Raw genomic sequence first — 22727 nt, 5'->3', positions numbered from 1 at the left:
AAACATAGACACAAGCTCAACTTTTCTGCACCTGAAAAGCCCTTTTGACTCTGGAATTACCTGTGTATGTGAAGCTAAGCACATGGTTACGTGCTTACTGAACTGAGGCTGAATTTTGGGTTAGTAAGCAAGGTTTGAGGGAGTAGAATTTTGAATCCCTTGTCTCTGGTAAAAAGACATTTTATATAATCTTGTTTTTCCATGTAGCCTTACCTGATTGCTCTTTACAATTGCAGATTAGGCCCTGCTACTATGTGCCCTGCTTTGCCACCTCCAAGAATGAGTGTATTTGGACAGACATGCTCTCCAACTTTGGCCACTCAGGATACCAAGCGAAGCACTATGCCTGCATCCAGAGGGCAGAAGGTTACTGCAGCTGGTATAGAGGATGGGCGCCTCCAGACAAAACGATAATCAATGCCACAGATCCCTGAGCACGCTATCCCTTCTTTATCTCCCCTCTCCCTTACTTGTGGCTGATCTTCCTTTGGACACTAACTCTTACCAGATCATGATGATGACAATGAAATTAGTGCCTGTTTTCATGCAAATTTTAGCACTTCGAACACTTAAAAAAGAAAAGGAAAAAAAAAAGGAAAGAAAAAAAAAGTCTGTGCTACCTTACTGAATTTATAATCACCTTTTCCATTTTTTGATACCACTCATTTTGATCAGACGACATTTGGGAGCTTACTTTTGCACACCAGAGGGAAAAATGGGAGGAAAAAAAAAGAAAAAACATGGAGCTCTTGCTCTCTTACATGTATCATTAGCTGTAGCAATACAATCTCTATTTTTTTAGGAAAACAAAAATCTAAAAACTGTGCCAATTAGGCACTGTATTCTTCTATGCGCTAGCTTCCTGTCACCCATCTTCATGCACTAAGTGCTGAAAATATGTAGACAAATCTATTTGAAGGAAAACAGGTTTCGTTAATCAGATTGGCAAATGAAACAAACTGAAAAGAAACCCAGCCTAAACTCTGGAAAAAATGATGTCCAAAAGAAATCCTCCTCTATGGGGAAAGATTGACAATGTGATTGACTCCAGCAGTGGGAGAATTCACCTGGTGTGTCTGACCACATCATCTGGTAAAAAGCATTGTTGACTGATTGTCCTAGCTAATTCGGTCACAGTGTGAATGCAACAGCACATTTGAAGTTCTGGCTTTCCCCAGAACAAAACAGAGTTATTTTGTATTTTTGTTGTTGTTTAAAAAAAAAAGCCCCATCCCCTATGTTCAGGGAGGTAAATCCACCTACAGCAGAGCAGATGAAGTGCTGTGCCATTCTGTTTTGAGCAGCATTGGCCCCTGAAATTTTTGCGGCTTAGCTTCACCAGCAACACCAGCTTGTGAACACCTTGAACCAAACAGATGCAAAAATACCAACTGTAAATCAATCACATGGAAGAGGGAAAGGGGAGACTTGCTAGAGCTCTTATTATAAAAAAAATATCTATTGCCAAAATAGTGTTTTGCTGAACTAAGATGTATATACACATAATGACATAAGCTATTTTTGACAGGACATGGAATTTTTTTGGTGTTATAAACAAAAGAATGGTTTGATTGTGTTTTAAAGACAGAAATATTGACATTCCGAGTCAGTGAGTTGTTTTTAAGATATTGAAGCTCCAGTGTATCTGCAGTAGCGGCTACAGTCATTGTTTCCTCTGTACCTCCTTACACCACTGTTCCTCCCCTGCAGCTACACTAGCTGCATTTGTTTATATAGTGAAAGGAAGTGTGTGTGGGGGCTAGGCAAGGAAAAGTGGTCTCCTAATAAGTACTGGCTGGGATCATAAAATTTCAGCTGCCCAGAGGATTCCTTCTGTGTCAAGTGCTGTATTTCCCTCTAGGCACTGTTAAGCATAGCTCTGTGCATGTGCTCATACCATATCCTGCAGTGATGCAGGAGGAGGAGCCTTACTGTCTTGTGCTTTGCTGTTGACTGGAGAAGTTTTTTCGTTCTATTTTGTTTTTTATTAAGAAAACTATAATATAATTTTTCTTATCAAATAAAAGTATTTTAAGTTTTAATGATGGTGAAGAAGGGGTGCTGACAAAATGGGTAACTGAGTCTTGGATGGGGAGGGCTTGGGCAGGGAGAAGATTATGCTTAACTTCATTTTTGTATTATTATGATTATTTATCTTAAGTTTCCATATATCTTCAGTTCATTCCACTTAGAAAGCAGAGCTGCCACCAGCAGGAAAAAGTGTTGCAGTGATTCCAGCCTGGGGCAATACAGCATTTTAGAGTCAGTGACCTCAATTACTGGAGAGTTGTTTGGGGCCTCTTTGCCAAATGGAAAGGAAAGCGTGTCTGAGATGGGCCCTGATGCATTTTTATGTTCCTTGCGTGCTACCAGAGCTCTGCCAGACGTACATCCCCTGAAATGCCCCATTTACTAGATGAATTGTTGCAGCAAAAAGTGTGTAGCTTCATTTTTAACATGAGCTTTAAAGGGCATTTTCAAAGAGCTGATGTAAGAGGTGCCTAGGTCTGCTGTGTATTTTTTTTTCAGCTGCTCTGAGTGGCAACGCAGCACAAAACACACTGAAAGTCTGTTGGATTTTCCTGTGATTCAGGCTTGGAACACTTTTCAGAAGTCCTCTTCCCTGTGACTACTCCTAAATTATGGGTTGGAGATGAGAGGGAGAGTAGGGTGCTTCACAGCACCCACCATAGGATCAGGTGGTGGGTCAGAATGTTGCCCCTTTTGGCAGAGTACGGGGCTGGGCTTTGGGCACAGTGGAGCAATCTCTGTTCAAGCTGTGCATGGCTGACAAAATCTCTGAAGGTCACTGAGGGCAGAGTGGAGCCGGCCTCGCCACCCTCACTGTTTGCATCGTGTGGAGTCGGCATCGCTGGAGATGGCCCTCCTCATGCTCAAGGCGACTTTGCAAAGCTGATGTCTCTTTGAGCTGCAGCTGCTTTTCATGGCTTTGGAAGGCTAAATGAAAATGCCCCTTGATGCAGTGAAGTGTTGATTTGAATTTTCATTAAACTGCAGCTCTGCATATTTTACCTGTCACTGATTGATTTAGCTAGCTGAGACATCACAGTATTGCACTCAAATTATTGTGAAAATATTTGCATTCTAATGCTATGAGGACTTATGTCCCTAAGTAGGATATAGTGTAGCTATGTGCTTTGTAAACAACAAAACAGAAGATGCATTACCAGAAAATGAAGTGTATTCCCATTTTATATTGCAGATGGTAAAATATTTCTGAGATGCAGACAGCTAGGCCGGCAGGGGTGGGGGTTTGGTAGCAAATCTTTCCCCTTGCTGTGTAAAGAAACAGTTGTTAAGGCTTTTAAAAATGTGGAGCCAAAAGGAGGGGGAAGAATCCAGTAAAAATACATTTCTTTTGGGAGGCTTCTTAATTTTGTTTCTGTGCATGCTATCAGGGACGTGTATTTCTTTAGCTTGTGCTTGCATTAAGAACCTGACTAAAGGCTCCCTTGAAGCAGGAGGGAGCCATTAAATGGATTGAGCAGGCTCTAAATCGGACTCAAAGACTTCTTCCTTTCTATCTGCTCTCCTTTATTCTGTCCTGCTACGTCATTTCTGCCTGCCAATGGACAAAACTCTTTCTCGCATTACAGCAGGATATGCAATATGTGGGAACACCAGGCATGGAGATGTGAGGAGGCAGGTGTGAAGTTCTCCCCAAAATGTTAGGCTATGGAGCATACAATGGCTTACAGCAGCACAAATATCTTCCTGTCACCTCTGACATGCTCCTCACTTCACCCCATAACCTAAGGTCAGAGGAAATGTCAGTGGCACAGCTCATGTGAGCCTGATGTTTGGACATGTACAGGATGAGGGCTCGTCCCCTCCTCCCCTATGCTTTAGATATACCAACATTATTAAAAGTACTTTTTAAAATGCATAGCTCATTTCTAGACTGTTGCTATTTGCTTTCTTACTTATAGATATTTTTCCTTATTTGCTTGACAGTGTTTTCCCCTTTAGAATTAAAAAAAATATGAAAAATATATTGAAGGTTTGGGAAAGATTTGATTCGATTTTCCTTTTCCAAAATGGAGGGGGTAGAGAGCAGGAGGAGATCTGTGCGTGGAGTACCTTGAAAAAAATCCTCTTGTGGGAAGCTTCCCTCTCCCCTACATGGGACAAAACTGCCATTTTAGGTCTAAATTTCCCATGTTTTGAAGAGTTACATGGCCCTTTAAGTAGGACTATTCTAAAAACTAAATATATATCACCGTATCCCATTCATACTTTGCCGGAGCAAAATGCTACCTCAGGGTGATGGGAAACATAATGTTGTGTTTTTTACAGTACAGACTGTTTGAAGTAAAGGCCTCCATGGGAACAAGTTTCCATTCTTTCAGGTGTCTCTGAAAGTATGTCTTATAATGTATTTTATAGCTTAGAAGGGCAGAACAAAATTTAGGGAACTGCAGAAATTTTTTTTGTCTTTTTTAGAATAAGTGTCTTTTGGAGCTACCAGTCTTGAGAAAAATCTTGAAAATCCACTAAACATTTGCTGCTGCTTTGCCCGTACTGGCTTCTCATTCTCTCTGACACTGTCCTTCCTTCATAGAGCCACTCTGCTGTTCCTGATAGTCATGGAAACTTGGGGAGGGAACCAAACCCGTGTGAAAAAATTTGTCCAGAAGGAATGTATTTGTTGCTAAATTTTCTAGCACTGTTTACAGTTTTCCTCCATGTTATTTATAAATTTTATATTCAGTGAATGTATATTGTCTTTTAAGGTAATGTTGCATAATGTTCACTTTTTATAGTGTCCTTTTATTCTAAACAGTAAAGTGGTTTTATTTCTATCACAGACATTCTGTCTCTGCTTCACTTGTATTAGTTTCTGTCCACTTCAAATGTACACAAATGGATTTGCAAGTGGATTGATTAATTTCCTTCCCTTTCTTGATACCATCTTATTGGGTCCAAATCAGATATTCCACCTCTGGTAATTCTTGCTCTTTGGCAAAGATCCCTCCAGCAGTCCCTCCCTCTTTTTAAGAGGTTGATCTCTCTTAAGAATTGTTATTGGGGTTGTAAGCCCAGGAGAGGCAAAAAATCCCTTTTGAAGTTAATGTTATCCCACTTGTTAACTGGCCATAGGGGGTCACTACAGAGCAAGGCAGTCATTATGGCTGTCATGTAGCACCAGTAGGGCCTTAGAAGAACAGTTGCCAGATTGCTCTTATTTCCAGTAAACTGATAACTGGGGGAGGGTAGAAAGGTACATGCCCGTGGCAAAGGGAAGAGAGATTCATCTTTCGGATCTTTTCTGCTGTGAAATGTCCGAGCCTTGTGTCCTCTCTTTATGTTTACTGTTTAAGGCTGGTTAAAAATGCCCTGTTGTCGTGAGAAGGAAGCTTCAGAGGAAGAGTCCTCAACTAAATTAAAATGCTCACAAAAATGGGCCTACTGTTAGAAATTTCCTTTATCTCACTTTTACTTTAGGAAAATCGCTATTCTCTACAAGGATGAAAGAATGAAACAGATTTTTAAATCTGTTCTATGTTTAATCCAAGGGTTTAGAAGGTACGCTTTGGAAAGTTTTAGACATAGAAGGATAAGGATCTCTTATGTGAGAACTTCATTGCTTAAAGTATATCACATTGCAAAGAGGTAAAACCGTAACACTAGTTATAAACACTTCCAGGAGGTCAGCCATCAAAGGACCACAGCATATTTTACAAGTGCTAACTGGTACAGCTTGAAAATGCCTCCAGGAAAGGGAAGAAAAGAGTGGGGAAGGGGGATCATTATATTCCTATCTATCTGACACATGGAGAAGCTGATGCACAGTGGGCAAGCAACTTTCACAGGTATTTGGTGGAGTGATGACTGCAATGGAGCTTGCTTGGCCTAAGCAGTTGCCCTCTCAGCCTCTCACAGCCCAGGATCCTGTGAATATGCATCTAGAAAAGATCTTGAGAAGTAGATTCATTCTGTGAGGCAGACCCCCTACCTGGAAAGGGCTGGCCTGAATTTGCCCAAGTGGTTTGTTGCTTGTGTAAATGTTTGGAAAGTGACTGATTTAAACCAGATTACTCAAGCTTGCATATCAACAATAGTGTTTGTGTTCACATGAGATTATCTAGTTTAAAAAGGTTCCTGTATTCTTTTGGAAGTAAACAATAGCATCTGCAAGTAAGCAATAGCATCTCCAAGTAGGTATTCAGTTATAAAGATGACAAATACGTGACATTAAGATCAGTGCTCTGCTAAACCAAACTACTGTGCTGGTAACAAATGCATTTACATGCTGAGGAATCAAGAATCAGATTTCCAGACAAGAAAATAATGCTAAAAGGGCTAGCTAACATATTTGCAATGCAAACCTTAATCAAGTCTTCCAAAAATACCATTCCGGAAGTGATGGTCACACAGTCACACCTGTCCTGAAGCATTACATATGTCACAAAACCCTCTTTATAAATCATCCGGAATTAAATGCAACAGGATCTATCAACTAATTTGTCTTAAAAGTCTGCAACAAACTGTCACATAGTGTTAAGGACATTTCTTTACATCTTAAATGATAATACAACTCTTACCACTGAATTACTTGAGTGCTTCACAGCACTCATGACTGTACTTACCTCCATCACGTGCCTGTGAAGTATGGGAATGCTGTTATCCACACGGCACAGGTAGAGAACAGAGTATTGGAACAGAGAGATGAAGGACTGGCATTTCAAGGTATTCAGGTACCTAGCAAGCACCGGTGGGATTTTTCACAAGAATCTAAATGAGGCTTCCTTTTGAATTTTGAAGCTCCCACTAGGTGCCATCAGGTACGTACACCCCATTATGCATTGTGGTTGGCCTACAGCATTGCAACACATGCGTGAGAAAAGAGGGGTTTGAAAGGTTTTGAGCCCACGTTTGACATCTCAACAACCCCACTCTTCAGGCTGCTCGAGTTCACAATCAAGTGTGGGAAATAAGCTCAGACAGGCAATGGCTCGTACGAGGGGGTCATGGTTCACACAGGGTCTCATCAAAGCCTCAGCCAGGTAAGAAGAGCCACTAATTCATGGATTTAAGATGGCAGCAAAAATTCATGAAGGACTAGCCACCCTTTTAACCCAGGGAAAACAAGAGACGTGAACAGTTGTAAACAAAGCCGGTCACTTTGCCATGTTCTCCAGGACTAAAGGCACCTACACAGATCTCTTTAGAAGGTGCCCTAAGAGTTTGGTACAGTGCCCAGTAGCCACACAGGGCACTGAGTGTTTAGTTGTTGACAGGAAGACTAGATCCCAGAGCCACTGTGCAAAGGAAACATTACAAGCTGAAACAACCTCTTTTTCAAGAACTCCAATTTGCTTTGAATACCTAGCCAGGCTGATAAATGTTTCATGGATGGCAACCATGTGACAGACCAAACAAACTGACACTGTGAAACAAACATCTCATATGGCCCATGTCCCAAATCGACTATGTATTTTCAACAATTCCAGGAGGGGAAGAAACCCACTTTATCTGAATAAAGTGATTCCTTACTCTAAGGGATGAGCTTTTGTTGATTAGATTTTACAATGGATTTTTGTTTTGGTGTTGAGCCTGTTCTAATTTTTCACTTTTTCAGGGTCCGTACGTGACCTGGGGGAGGGCTGGGCAAGAAGGGACAGAGGTTCCCGAGCACTGCTTTTTGCATATTGCTTTTAGCTAGTAATTATCTGGAAGTAAAACTGAGACTTTTCCCAGCATTCCCACCGCCATCTCTTGTGCCCAACTCACATTCGTTGCTTCTCCCCCATCCACCCTGTAGTCAGAAGAAAGCAAAGGTACTCACCATCTGCTTATGGCTTGGGAAGAACGTTTGCTCCACGAGGGGGAACTTCTCGGGACCCAATGAGTTGAAGATTTTAATGAGCTGAGAGAACTTGGGGTGAGGGGGGAACAGAAAAACAGACACAGTGGATGTCAGTGGCTTACTGTGTAGCAGGTAAGTGCTTGCAAAATGTTCTGACACTGGTGAAGGAGGTGAGAGAAACATGTTATTATGCCTTTCCCACCTTGCTTTCTTGACCTGAGAGCAGCAAGAAAATATGAAGGTACTGTATTTACCCAGGGCCAAGCCAGCCTGTGTACACAAACCTTGGACTAAGAGAGCAGAGAAGGGTTTCAAGAACCAGAAGGGAATCAGTTTGGGTTTACTTACAGATCTGCTATGAACAAGCTTTGCTTTCCAAATGTGGCTGGGGAGAGGGTGGGAGGCCTCTTCTTGGTAGAGGAAAGGACTCAGAGGAGTGACCAGGCAGGAAATCAGTGCCACCTCTCCTGAGCAGAGACAAAATAAATCCAGGATCTCCCTTGGATCCCTACCCCACAGCCAAATCAAAGCAAAGCACATTTACCCATCATGCTGAAGGGAAGAAGAATTGCTAAAGGACAGCCATGACTAGAGGGAATTGCCCATGCTACCTGGTTTGAGTGTCAGACCAAGGAAGCATGAGCCCACTGGCAATCATAATTCACATCTATTACGAACCAAGGGTTTCCCAACAGCCCCCATGCATGGCAGAAGAAAGTGGAGATCATCTGCTACCCCCTTCCCATCTACCAGGGAGGTCTGAGGGAAGCACCAGTCTGTGAGGATGCTATCTAGAGAAGGCAGTATTTAACATCAATGGGGAAAGCAATAGTGCTGGTATTTCATGTACAGGGGTGAACATTTGTCATCGTCCCAGCCTGTCAGCATGAACTTCACCATTATCACCAGTATCATCACTATTATAAACTGTTTATCATTCAGGTTTGTGCCCAGCCAGACACAAAGCTCCCCATGGTAGGACTGAGTTTTGATTTCTGCTCAAATTCCTGCTCAGCTTTGGCCATCGGTGAAGCGAGCAGACTATTCTGCACATTGTCTGCAGCCTCCCTGTTCAATCTGTCATTGATCAGCTGGAAAAAAAACCCCAAAACTATAAAAGAGAAACTTAAAACCATGACAGAAAATGTTGCTGAAGCAGTGTTGGTATTCCAAAGAGAATAAGAGGTGATATATGTATACCAGAAACCTGGATCTCAGGAGCAACTTAGATTCTTTACAATCACACCTCTAGCCATTCTGCTTTCCCTCTGAAGAGGTACAGCCCTGTTACCACGGACAATGCTGAACTGGCAGTGCTGTTGGTGAAATGGTTAGACTGGCAGCCTTGCCAAAGGCAGAGTAAAGCTGAATAAGGTAGCTTGATTATTTTCATGGACGTTGAGAGGATAAAACGGTTGGGGATTGCTCCACAGAGAAGAATCTTGTTTCCTGCTGAGCTGGTAGATGTGACTGAATTCCCCATTGGTGTCCTATTTGCCAAGTAATTTAGAAATGGAATCTAGTTTCCAAGCCCCCTGGAATTTGGTAAAATCAAGTTAAATTAATAAAGGCCTCCAGTCGGGGCCAAGTCTCACTGTAAGTAAGTCCTTTACGAAAGTTCCTTCAAGTTCCCCATCAAAGCTCGGGATGCATTCATTTTGAAGGAGATCTTTGTGTCACCTGTGGTAACACACAGGGAGGTAACACACAGATTAAGGGAAGGAAATGGACATCTAGGGAAGAAGGGAAGGGAAAGAAAGCCCTCTTTCTTCCCAATAGCATCAGCTGCCTAATCTTACATGTTCTGAGCACTTCTGAGCAACAGCTGAAGCCAGTAAATGTACCAAATTGCAACCCCAAGGTTACATTGCAGATAAAAAGAGAGCTACTGAGAATGTTTTCTGCTGAGCAGCTACGTTAGGGCTCCTGTCCTCGTTACTGGGCTAGTCTAAGCAAAAGCATTTCTGTATAAGAAATTGAAACTTCACTTGGTGGTGGAGAACAAATACCCCTTTGGGAGTTAAAGGGTGGTATGGGTGTAAAAAAAATGCATCCAGTGTGTAAAAAAACTAGGCTACAAAGTGTGTGCCAGTCCCAGGCCACATGTTGAAGGGGCAGCTGCCAGCAGATTTGCAGACAAACATGAAGAATCCTAATTCCTAAGAATCCAGCTAATCTTGTAGGTCAAAATATGGTATTTAAGTGAATCCAGAAAACATCAAGAGGCGGCATATCCCATCACTAACACCACCGCTCCCTCACATGCATCAGCAGATAAGAGAAAAACTTCCCGTGTAGAATAATTATCATTGGCATGGAGAGTATTGATGTTGGGGAAGGAGGACAGCTTGCTTCTCTTAACTACTTGCACTAGCCCTGCATATCCTAGAGAAGAAAAATAAAGCCTTGTTTTGACTAGCAAAGTGAGCAAACAGGGCTTAAAAGTTAAACAGAATGAGACAGAGACAGGGAGAGGAGGAAAAACACCCTGGCTGAGAGCAACACATGCCCCTCGCTGCGCGTGCACGCAGCCCTGGTGAAACATGGACGCTGTGATGTTGAGGCAGTGTACATTTATCCTAGGAAAACAGCTCAAACAAAATAACTGGAACAACTGTGCATCTGACAGACAGTGTCCTGACTTGTTCCTTGGACTTCCTTTTGAAGCATACAGCTCTTGGCTGTTGCTGAAACAACAAGCATTTCAGATGGACAGATGAGAGACTCAGCCATCTGGGAGCCTCCTCAATGGACCAAGCCTGCAAAAAGGTCTGACTTTGGTATTGACTCTCATGGGACAATTACCTCCTTTTTCCCTTTTTTTTTGGCAATTGTTGGGGACAGGATATTGGCAAAGAGACACCCATGTTACATGGTGCGGCAGCCTCTTAGATACCCGATAGCAGAGCTCAAGTAGCACCTCCCAGTGCATTTTTAGATGGGTAGGAATGTTACTATCAGCAGCTCAGCTAGATATGACTGCCCCTTCTACATTTTGGTATCAGTTCTTACTTTCTGTGGTTCCACTGTTTTTTGTGAGATTGCATCCAGTCCACAAAGTGCGACACGGGGCAAGGCAATGTGGCACATTCTGGGTTTTAAGTGAGATGCCTTGCCTGGCTGGCTGGCCATCAGAGTTACTTGCATGGACTCTTTACAGAGAAATAAAAAGATCAGTTCAGAGAATCTCAAGGCCTTTTGCATATTTTTAAAGTGTCTAGGTCGTCAGGGAACCTATGTCCCTTGACAGTCAATAACAGTTTGGCTGGGAGTCTCTTGGACTCTACAGATAGCTGTCTTCAAGACTTTGTATTTCCTGCAGTCTTACAGATGCAAAAGTTGCCATACAATTACAGACATTACTGCATGTAATATGAGTACTACTCTGAGCATTGTTCCCACTGTATTTTGTATTGTAACTTTTATAACACAAAAATTATTATTAGTGGTTGAAGCATTGTGTTTAGGGTGCTTGTGGCATTATTTCTCAATAATTCTGGGATCATCTTAAAACTTAGGTTTCTTAGATGTTTCTCTGTGTGTGAGATCCCCCTGAATATGTCTGTTTCTCTTTCAGAAATGCCTATTTCAAACTGTGCCTGTGTTTAATGTAAATTTTAACCTTTGAAGAAATTTCTGTATTGCAGTACTGGAAACCTGGCAAATGTCATTAAAAAATGGGGCTGCATGTTTGAGTAAACTCAAGCCCAAACTCAGCTGATTGTAATTAGAGTTGCTGAGAAAAAACATTGTTGCAAATTGCCAAGGAAAAACAGTCTCACTTCCATCCCCCTCCACAAAATCATAAACATTTCTATGAAATAGAACCATTTTTGGAAAAAATAAAAAGGGAGAGTGAAAAGCACATTTCCCAGGGGTATTTAATTTAATTTCTTCATCTATCTATCTCAACTGTTTTCTAGGTCCAAAAAGTTTCCAGTAATCTTGGTTAAACAGATCCCTTATTTCAAGATGCCTGTTTTGCAATCAGAATGGAACATGCACCGAAGTGGTCTGTCCCTATCTCTCATTTCCCAGCTATCACAAAACCAAAATTTTCTGATTCTGCTGCCAGTGAAGCGTTCTGCCCTCAAATGCTCCAGTGCAATCTCCACCTGAGCTTCAACCTGATAAAATTTCAGTGGTGCCAAATACCAGCTCAGATCCCATATGAGCTCTTAGATTACTTAGTGTGTTACAATCATTGGTTTGGGGGGTGTTGTGTATGCGGGGGCAGTAGGGAAAGGAGGCATTCTGCAAACCTGTTTTAAGTGTTTACAAGTGGTTTCCTTGACTCCTCTGGGAAGGTTGTCTGAGCCAGCTGTATTTCCCGTGAGGAAAGCATGGCACAAACGGACCCAGAATAGCTAGAGCTGAGTTACTGGCAGAGCCAATTTCTCCCACACTGCCTTGCCAGCCCTGCTTTTTCTTTTTCTTCTTTTTTTTTTTCTTTTCAATGTGCTGAGTTTGTTTGTTTTATTTCAGATTCCTAAAAATAGGCCTGTCACATTTTGAGGCCCCTGCACACCATCAGAAACGTAATTACAAGGCATGAGTTGAAAAATGTCAACTAAACCTTGACTGACTCAACCCCAAAATCAGATGGCATAGACCACATGACTGTCTCCTTCAGCAAAAGCTAGTGTAAATGTGGAGGCTTTTTGTCTGGTCACCGGGGTCAACGCGCTCACATGTGTAGGACCAACTGTAGGAAACAATGCAAAGGTGTTGTACTGAGCCTGGTACTTGATCCTTCTCTTCCCTTTCCGATCCCAGCAACCCTAGTCATTCAGATGGGGACTGAGGCCAAATGTGCATCATCCACCTATACAGTGATAGAAAAGTGAGCTTTTTTTCACTACTGTCATTACTGCACTGCAACATTTTTGGAAAAGACAGGACCCTGCTTTTGGTCTCAAAAAAACCCCCCAGATGTCATAAAAGAGGTGAAAACTGAGAAGACCATGTCTATTACACTGGTACCTTTCTGGTAAGAAATGAGTTAAAGCCAACACTGCATAGTCATGGAAATAAAAGTCTGAGTCATTACAGACCTCAGCTGGATTTGAACTACCAGTCAACACACTGAAGACTAAGAGGATATTTATTCCAAGGAAAAAACAACAACAAAAAAGTCTTAATTAGGTAATGAGGAAGATAGCTACCACTTGCTATAAACATTCAGTCTCACCCCAAGCTATATTTGCGCAATGAGTAAGGGGAATTCCTAAAAACTTATCTAAAAGTTTTCCATGGGGGGCATACTGGAAAGTCCCACCTCCTTGTCACATCCATATAGCCTGTAGTTCCCTGCTTTGGACCTAGAACAATGCAGGGAAATTTCCATTCTGGGAGCATCAGTGATCACAGAGGGCACTTTGGGATGAAACTGCTTGGAAGACCCAGATGTGGACTCCAAACCAGTATCAGCATCTGATTTCTTCCTGCAGGTGCTACAATGGCCAGCCTTGCTCCTGTGGCTCATGATGGCCAGCCTTACTCCTCTGGTTCTTCTGCTTCTGCAGGTCCTGCTGACTTAGAGCTGGTCATAAAACAGGTCTGGGGAATTATTACAAACTTTGATCTGGGGCTGAGACAAGACAATGATAATATTTTTTAAGGTTTTCTGAGATTTTTAGGTGAACTTGACAAAATTTAAAGAACAGGTGAAGGGGGCTCCCAGTGCAAAATATCAAAACACTGTCCTGTTCTCCCCAGGAGCTGACTCAGCCCGAGGTGTTTCCCAGGTGCAGTCTTTCAGGTTCAATGAACCAACACTTTATGATAAACCTGTATTTCCTTCTGAAACTGCTGAAAAACTCTACATGCTTTCACCTTTCCTTCTGCCTCTTTCCCAGATCTTTGTCATTCTATGTTCCCTTTTTTCCTAGACCTAGCTGTTGGAGGAATCATCTCTCTATCTTTCTTGCCTTTCTTTTCTGCTAATTTCCTCACAACAAAGCACCACCGGGAAAAAGTAGGAAGAGAAGCCAAGAGAAGACAAGTGCAGGTTGCACTTCTGCAAGGAATGGATTATCTTAGTCTTAGGCTGGGGCACCTGGATACCACAAGTGTGCATCTAATACAAGATGCTAGAAATCACATAGTTCAAATACCTTCTAAAACAGCGAATGTTAATGTTTCTTTTAAGGTAGTTTTACCATGTTTTGGTCAGGACAGAGACGTGCTACTATTGATCTGACACTATTAATCTACTACTATTCATCTGCTCTGCCTTACAAGAAATCTAGGTGTTACTGTACTGTTAGCTGTTTGTGACACATTAGAGACTGGGACAGGTGAAACGTCCTGCTCAGGGTGAGGCTGATTACTAGAGGCTGATAAAGGAGCAATGCTGGTAGTTTTTTTCCCCGAGAATTCACAGCTGGATTCCAAAGGTTGTTTAGATGGTTGTTTTAACCTAAAGAGGCAAATTCCTATGAAACAGATTGGAAGCTGAGTTTGGTGCTTTATCGGTACCAGATATCTACTTTCCGGTGTTGGCATGCAGTAGAGCTGGAGCATCACTTACCACCCATGGCTTGCTGCAGAAGTTGTAGATGGAATAGAGGGAGTTGACCGTGTGGATGCCACCATACTGGAGGCCGATGATCAGGCTGCGGAAATCCTCTCCCAGCGCCATGCTGTAGGCGTGCTGCCGGATCAGGACAAAGTCCGGCTTGAAGGACCTGGAAGAGATGAGGGGGTGACGTTTTACTTTCAAATGCTCAACAACACTTCTAGCCTCTCCTTGTTTCTTTTCTATCCTTCCTCTTTCTTTCCATTAACACATGTTGCTCTTTTTTGGGCCTCTTGTCATGGGTTGCTTGCGTTAGAAGGTAACAAACCAAACAAAAACCCATAGTCATTAAAAAAAGGAAAAATCCAACATAGCTACAAGTGTGAGAGCATAGAAACAGGCCAAACAGATTTGCTGCAGTTTCCATGTCACTCAGGCATGCACAGGAACAAGCCCCACGTGGAGCCAAGGGTCATAAATTCACTGGTGGGGGGATTCTCTTTTCTTTCTAAAAGCTTGGCCATATTTGGCAAGCTCGTTGCAATGTGCGACGCAGATGAGGGAGCAAGTTTGTTTCCTGACGATTGAACTCAATATTGAAGCAATGCCCAGTGGGTGGGAAGATCACAAGGGATTTCAAAAAGCTATTGTACACATCCGTACATTGACATACATTCCCTCTTTAATCAGTTTACTACATACGCAGCACATCCCAGGCTCTTATGGCTATAAGTCAACAAGTAAAGGGCAGGCATGGTAATGTAATTAATCAAATGAGCAGAGCCCCTCATCCAGTGCTGTGACTCATGGCGTGGACTTCCAGAATATTATTTAGCAAGACTGGAGCCGGGACTCCCATGGTTCAACAGCAGCAGCTTTCAGCAAATGCACAGAAAAATGAGGCCCTTTCTAGGTAAGCCAACAGGCGACAGATTATCTTTCAAACAGCCAGATTTCATTCCTTGCTGACGCTGTGTCTTCAGAGCCATTCAGGAATCTCTGGAAACAGCAACTGGAAAGAAACTGTTCCCAAAATGGAGCTCAGCAGTTCATTCTTGAAGGCATGGAAGGGGCTTTTCCACTGAAACGGGATTATTTTATGCTTTAGCAGAGGTTGCATCAAGGACATTGGAAAAATTTCCATGCTGTATTAAAGTTTTTCAGAGAAATGAGCTCTGTAACCAGGTCCCATTACCTCACTACCCTTGAACATTTTCCTTGCTAAGAGACTATAATTTCTATCCTTTGGATGTATGAGCTGGAAATACTTTGGGTTTATAGCCCCTATTTATATTTCCATCATTCTGGCAGGGAAATCCGAGATGGTGACTCTGGGCCAGATTGTGGCAACAAACACTGTATACAAAACCCAGCGCAGCTTTGTTGTTTTAAAGCTGTTCATTTTGTTTGTTGGCCTTGGGCTTTTGTTATCGCCCGAGACATGGTGAGGAGCATGCTCTGCTTTTGTGATGCAAGAGGCCAAGCTTTGGAAATGTTGTGATTCCCTCCCATGGAGTATTTTTAAACCCAGGCATGTTCCCTAATGTACTTGGCACCAAAGGTGGTGCTTTCCTCCAACAGCAAGATGCATAATGAGCATCGGGAGGGCTGCGCTATCACTGTGCAGCTGATTTATGGACCTCCCTGGTGTCAATGGGGGTGAGGCAAGTGGTGACCCCCTGCTGAGAAACCGCAAGTGAATACAAATCTTGGAAAGCTTGAGCTGCTCCATTCTGCTGGACTTGCTGTGTAGAAAGTACCTCAGAGGCAGACACAGGTCCTCAGGAAGGATTAATCAGCTTCCTAGGACCAGGACCTGATACCTGTGCGGAATTACTAAACAGTTGTGGTGCCTGAAGGAGCAGGAGCTTCAGGCGTGTCCCTCCTTCATTCAGCTTTCTGAGCGTATGAAGAAGAAAATGGTCCCTGTTACGGCTCAAGTCTTTCCCCAGACTTGACTTAGGGAACAGCACTTACTGGGGCTGCATGGTAATGGTTCAGACCATTACCGGTCTCCGGTAATGGTCTGAGATTGGTCTCCAGAGACCGGAGACCGGTCTCCGGTCTCCCTAGAGGAAGCGGCAATATTTGCCCTTGAACATCTCCCCCAACGCCCCGGGGTGGGGACGTGGTGCTGTGGTGGGGAGGAAGCATGCAAATGAGCATGGCCAGCTGGAGGGGAGGTCACGCAGCGGCTGGGAAACTGCCTTCAGTGGCTTTACTTCTGCCAGCCAAAAGTTTAGAAAAAAAAGCTCTTGTCTTTTCAGATCCTGGCAAAGGAAGAGTGTCTCAACTTTGAAGATGGATACAAGAATACAGAATTAACGTAGAAAAGCCTATTCTCAAACTCTGCATAGTGTAGGAAGGCAGAGCACTCTCTCACGCAGCAGATGAGGAGTGAATCTCTAAAGTGAAGGTGGACACTGAATCCCTGTTTTGAGCCGCGGGACAATGAGGATGTTCCCATGGATACTGAGAACAAGGCAGAGGAGTGCAGGGCCTGGGACTAGCTGCGAATAAACATCAGCTAGAGAGCCCCAAAGTCTGCAAGACATCTGTAACAGAGAAACAGCCCAGTGGCAAAATGTAAGGCGAGGGGCTAGGAAGGATAGCAGGCAGTAAAAGGGAAATAATAGTCATGGTAGGAGTGGTGGCGTGAAAAAAGAATAACTGGACGTACCAGTAATCTGGGAAGAAGAAAGCTTCATTGCTTCACACAAGGATTCTTGCTTTTTTGATAGAAGATTACTTTTGCAAGCTACCGCTCGTTCTCAGAGTGTAAAGCTTAAGCTAACATAGCGAGCCTTGGATTTGGAATAGCTAGTAGCATAACTGTTTTCTTTCCTAGTTCAACCCAACCCAGTAACATCTCCCATGACAGAAAGTTGAAGTCCTTGGCAGACAGACATGTTAGGCAGAAGTCCCACATTTGAAAGACTGTTGCCAAAACCTTTGGGTAAGCCAAACTCAGTAGCACCTACTGTGCTGAGATCCTAAGCACCCAAGTCCAGCAGGACCAGGAGAACTATGGCAGGAGCATCTACCTCTCCTGTCCACTAGATCTATCCAGCCGGTATTTAGATGACCATGAGCAGTCTTGAATAAAACTGTGCCTAGACCCCTGCTAAAGACAGGTCATGGGAATGGGTTTGGTCACAGAAAGAATACAGGAGATCCCATTCAAACATCTAATGGACAGGGAGATGGGATAGGCAAATGGAACTAAAAGTAAAACACAGATTTAAAACATGTTGTTAATAAGCTGTGCTCTGCATATTGGTGCGGTGTCCTTCCTGGGCTGCGTGGCAGACACCTACCTGAAGTCATGAATCTTCCTTAGCATGACAGCCAGATGGATGAAGTTTCTAGGAGGAAGCTGGAGCCCATCTTCGGCCACAACCCTTTTATAGAAGCCCTTTCTCAGACCCCAAGAGCTCAGTTCTCATTTACAGTTTGGCTCCTAGCACTGCCTGGCAAAATAAAGGCCACTCAAATGCATGTAACATGTTCCCAGAGTGGCATAGAGATACAAGAATCCTTTGTTTTAAAAAAAAAAAATCCAGGAGACTGGAAAAATTTCATTTTCATATTGAAATGGCTGGTGAGATTTCATTTTTCTCTGGAATGGAAAGGTGCTTTCCTTTAGCTTGTGTTGCCACAGCCAATGGCCTCTGCCACACACGGCACAAGCCTTTCAGTGCTCCGAGTGGTGCACGACTGAACAGGCCACCCCCAGAGTGAAGCAGGCCCCCCAGGTCCCTGTGGCTTTTCTTCCTTTGCAGTAGTTGCCTCCTTGTCCAGAGATGCTAGCCAAGGCACATGGCAGCCGCTCAGCCTACCTCTCCTCCTGGCAATTGAGATCGGCCAGCGATTACCAGAGTCAATCACCCCCAGGTGATGACGAGTGTCTGGCTAGGAAGCTGCTAGTGCTGCCAGTCCTGAGCCTGGACTCTGATACTGTGGTGCAGGATGCCTATTTGCATTTAACTAACTCTTTTTCAACTTGTTCCAGTGCATTTTAGCAGTCTTTTGCTTTCTTAGTGGTAAAACTATACTTTGGAGACAAACCTAAGTATAAAACCTGGATCCAAAATAGCTAATAGGAAGAGATCTGACTGCAGAATACAATTTCTTAGATTGGACCCATCTATCCTTAAATCTGTGACAGCATTAGCTGTCTTGGAAATAGTTTTGTCAGAAATGAGGGAATATAAAACAATTTAAGAGATTCCTGATGTTAAATATGGAAGTTAAACATCTCAGGAGCATCAGTAGCTATTCTGGTGACCATGTGTCTAACTTCTCTAATTATGAGAAGAAAATCAGCCCTGAAAAGACCATCAATAACATTTATCTGCAGAAAGCAGGTCCCCAGCCTGCTTTGGGTTAGAGAAGATGATGACAGCAAATCCTGCTGGGAGGTTTCGTGTTTTAAAGAGATTTCCTATTTCTTATTTCTGCATATAGGCATAACTCTGTCTTGCTTCCTGGGCCTTCAGCTTTTCTCTCTGAAGCACAAAGAGCTTCATGGGCATGAAGAAAGAACACACAAGAACAGATTATGTTGTTAAAATACCTTTTAATGATCCCTTCCACTGTGAATAATCACCTGCAGCCAAAGAGTAGATCTGCTTTATACTTTAGCACCACGATGGGTTTAGAGAGCTTTTTGCCCATGCTGTGGGAGAAGAATGGGCTGTCCTGCTCTCTTTCTTAAAGCGTGCCAGTCTTACAAGACACTTCGCCCTTCATGTCAATAGAAAAAGCTTTTCCCTGGACACTGAAGATGCACATCCTCACTTCAGGTTCTGTCTACCCTCCATTATTCAAGGAGGCTTTGTTCAGTTTTCTGACACTTCCCAGTGATCAACACATTTTGACTAAGTTATCTTCCAAAGCCTTTCCTATCTGCTTGGCATGACACAGAGAGGAAGAAAAGTGCATAATTAAGCAATACGATACAACAAGCTTTGCATTACTGGCAATTAATGGAGCCTTCAGGCAAGCTTCTGAGGCACAAGTTCAAGCCATAAGTGGCTGCAACTACCTGACAAGTGCAATAATCCCTCCAACTATGCAGTGCCTCAGGTCTCAGAGAGCTAATAGAAAATGACATTTACAAATAGGAACAAGTTATTTTTGTGCTTTACTTGGGTGTTAATAGTATTGTAATTACATTACTGAAAAGTAATATGAAATCTACGACATTTTCACCTATCATGACATTAGATTTAATGTTATGTCAAATGTCATAGTAAAATGGGAAATTTGCTAGAAAAAAATCTCATTTCAGTCAAAACCTCATGTCATATTTTCCACAGAAAGAAGTAAACCCTACTGAAGTTATTTAAAGAAAGAATGAATGTGATTGATTACTTATATGAATAAGGTAACGCAGAGCTGTTTTTAGAGAAACAAGAAAGCCACGTAGAATAAAGAATGACCTGTCTTTACCAGGCTGGAGGAGATGAGCATGGGGTCTTTTGGGACACTGTAATAGAGAATGGCTGGGAAAAAACTATGGGGTGTGGGGGAGATCAGTGTAGCAAAAGCAGTAGGAACCAGGAATCATGGTTGCAGTAGGACCTGTACCACTATATGCAGATGAGGACACGCTGGAAGATGCTCTGATTTGCTTCTCAGCCACAGACCAATGGTCAACGAGCCATAAAATCACGTCACACACTCTCTGAACTGTACTGTGGCAGTCTCCTAAGTCTGCCATATATTTTACTTGTAAACTGATCAGCCTTGACAAGGAAAAGCATGTGGACCCGGACGATGCCTCCAAGTAGTAACAACCACATGGGCCAACAGCAGCTTGCCTTCAAAATGCTTGTGATCCAAAGCTTTTACAGAAGGTGATCCAAATAATACTTTCCAACATCACAGAAAAAAGTCATAGAGTAATTTAGGTCAGAGAGGATCTTTGGAAATCATCTAGCCCAACACCCTGCTCATCGCAGGGCTAACTTTGACATGACTTTAGGTTGATCAGGGTCTTGCCCAGCCAAAGTTTGAATATTCCCGAGGATGAAGATCCCCTAGCCTCTCTGGGCACTTGTTCCAGTATTTGACCATCCTCATTGTGGAAATTTTTTAAAAATTTGTATCTAATTAGAATTTCACCTGCTGCAACTTGTGTCTGGTTTTTCTTTTGCTTTCACTGCACGCCTTCAACATGAGCCTGGCTTAATCTTCTTTACACCCTCCTCTTAGTTGCCTGATGGCTGTAGGTGGATCCCCCTCAGCCTCCTCTTACAGACTGAAGAAAGCCGTCTCTCAGTCTCTCCTTGGATGTTTTTAGTCCAGTTCAATGAGCTTGGTGGCCTTTCACTCAACTTGTTCCAGTTTGTCAATGCCTTTTTTGTACTGGCGAGCTCGCAGCTGGACACAGTACTCCAGATGTGAATAGTGTCTCATTAGCCACATGCTTGCTAATACTGCGCAGTGAGCCATAGGGCTTCTTCCCCGCAAGGGCACACAGGACCTGCAGGTCCTTTTGTGCAGAGCTGTTTTCTCTCCAGTTGCCCCCCAGCAGTATTGGGGTTATTCCTCCCTCACCGCAAGGTAAGGTGATTCTCCTTATTGAACGCCATGAAGTTCCTGTTGGCCCATTTACCCAGGTGCTGAGGTGCCTCTGAATGGCAGCTCTGCCCTCTGGCATATCTATCGCTCCCCACCCTCCAACTTGTTGCCACCCATGAGCTTGCTGAGGCTGCACTCTGTCCCAATAGCAGGTCGTTAATGAAGATCCACCTTGACCAGTATAGTGCAGGTGCAGCAGAACTTGGCCCTTCACTTCTCTGTTTGCCATTCCCTGGAAGAAGCCTTAGTAAAAACCCATCTAGAAAGGAGACAAATTAAGGCAGGATTGGGAAAAAAAAAAAAGCCTATCAAGACTGAAACAATCTACAACAGTCTTTAAACATTCTTGCATTCAGTCCAGGATTAACTAATTAATAGTGCTCTAGGCCCTGACAGAACATTTCTTATTGGAAAGAATTACTGTAAATGCGAAAAGGGCCAGGGAGTAGTTTAGTCTCTGAGATGCTCCCCACCCTGGTCTGCTCAGAGTGACTTTTACTTTCTGGCAGCTGCCTGCATGCCAAATGTTTTCCCAATAACTGTCAGCATCCTGCCTGCACGTCGGCTGGGCGCCAGCTGCCGGGGAGGTGAGGGGGGACGTTATTCATCTGGGAGATCAGTAAACCTCGAAGGGAGAAGCAGGCCTCCAAGCAGCTGTTTAGCAGCAGGAGCTGAGGTGGAAGCAATAAATACATAAATAAGCACACCCCAACTTCTCTTCTCTTTTTTAGCTCCTGCTCAAAAAAAAGAGGACGGGGAGAGGAAGGTGAAGAGGGGGGAGATATTAGTGAAAGATGATGGTAAATCATCCCCCATGTGGGAATAATTTCTCGGTTTATAAGCATTTACTGGAGGTGTTAAATTGTTTCATGTGTAACTGCAGCTTGCCAGGGTCTACCCTATTTGACACCTTGTCCCAGCCCATTGTCTCTGCAGGGTATTTCGGTAAAGGAAGCGGTCATTTGGCATGTTGATATTTTGCCTAAAGTGCACTTTCAAAGGCTTACATGCTGTATCATACACTTCTCCATTACATCTGCAGATTGCCATGCCATCAATACAAAAATATTGCCCAAATGTTGCTCGGTGTTAAATATATATAACGTATTGTACTATACCATGTGGCACATTCTGTGAATCCTGGGAGAACCATGCGCTCAACATATTTTTCCATCTGGCTTCTAGAAATCTAAACTCTCCCAATTAGTTTCTCCCATTTTTTCTCCCATCTGCATCTTCACAGAAATTTTCAGAATTTTGGTTTGGAAGCAACAAAAAAATAGAAAAAGACATTCTAAAAAAGACTCCAATTAGATCAAGAGTTAAATTAAAAAAGACCGGGACTAGATAGAGCCTAGGGTTCCTCTTTGACACAAGCTTCCTGGAGGATGAGAAGCTGGAAAGTGATGTACTGCCTACCAATGTGTCCTACATCAGTGTCCAGGGACAGTAGCTACTCCCATGACCTCCCTGCATATTATCCCTGTAGAAGAACTGCAAGAAACCACCAACTCCTGTGAATGAATAGTCCTCGAGAGACAAGAAAATATCCATCTCCTAGAAATGTGCAGCTACTGTGTGGTGAGAAAGCATGGCCTCTATAGGTTAGAAAACCCACATAACTCTTTCAGGGGGCAGCTTGTCAATGGCCCTGTGGGGTGGGTGCACGTACTGGGACGGGAAAAGGTGCAGTGGGCAGAGGACAGTGTCCTCACTGGACTTGAAAAGAGTCTTGCATCCTGGATCAGGCAGATCTTTTTTAGCCAGAGTACACATCTCCTGGGGTCT

General features: G+C 43.2%; 2 protein-coding genes across 2 annotated transcripts in view; one reads left to right on the top strand and one right to left on the bottom strand.

Annotated features, from left to right (window-relative positions):
• Window positions 1-4832, top strand: part of TIMP3 (TIMP metallopeptidase inhibitor 3) — a 41917-nt gene extending 37085 nt beyond the window's left edge. Inside the window, exon 5 of the mRNA XM_072870307.1 lies at window positions 237-4832. Within this exon, the coding sequence (XP_072726408.1) occupies window positions 237-434 (198 nt within the window). The 3' untranslated portion in view covers window positions 435-4832. The remainder of the gene's footprint in view (window positions 1-236) is intronic.
• Window positions 1-22727, bottom strand: part of SYN3 (synapsin III) — a 206733-nt gene that overhangs the window by 128917 nt on the left and 55089 nt on the right. Inside the window, exons 8-9 of the mRNA XM_072870318.1 lie at window positions 14364-14520; window positions 7811-7900 (exon numbers count right to left, since the gene is read on the bottom strand). Coding sequence (XP_072726419.1) covers window positions 7811-7900; window positions 14364-14520 — 247 coding nt within the window. The remainder of the gene's footprint in view (window positions 1-7810; window positions 7901-14363; window positions 14521-22727) is intronic.

Source organism: Ciconia boyciana, chromosome 1 (genome assembly GCF_034638445.1).
Source record: "Ciconia boyciana chromosome 1, ASM3463844v1, whole genome shotgun sequence".
In the NCBI taxonomy this organism is placed as follows: Eukaryota; Metazoa; Chordata; class Aves; order Ciconiiformes; family Ciconiidae; genus Ciconia; species Ciconia boyciana.
Note: the sequence above shows the minus strand (reverse complement) of the source record. Positions and strands in the feature narration are given on the sequence as shown.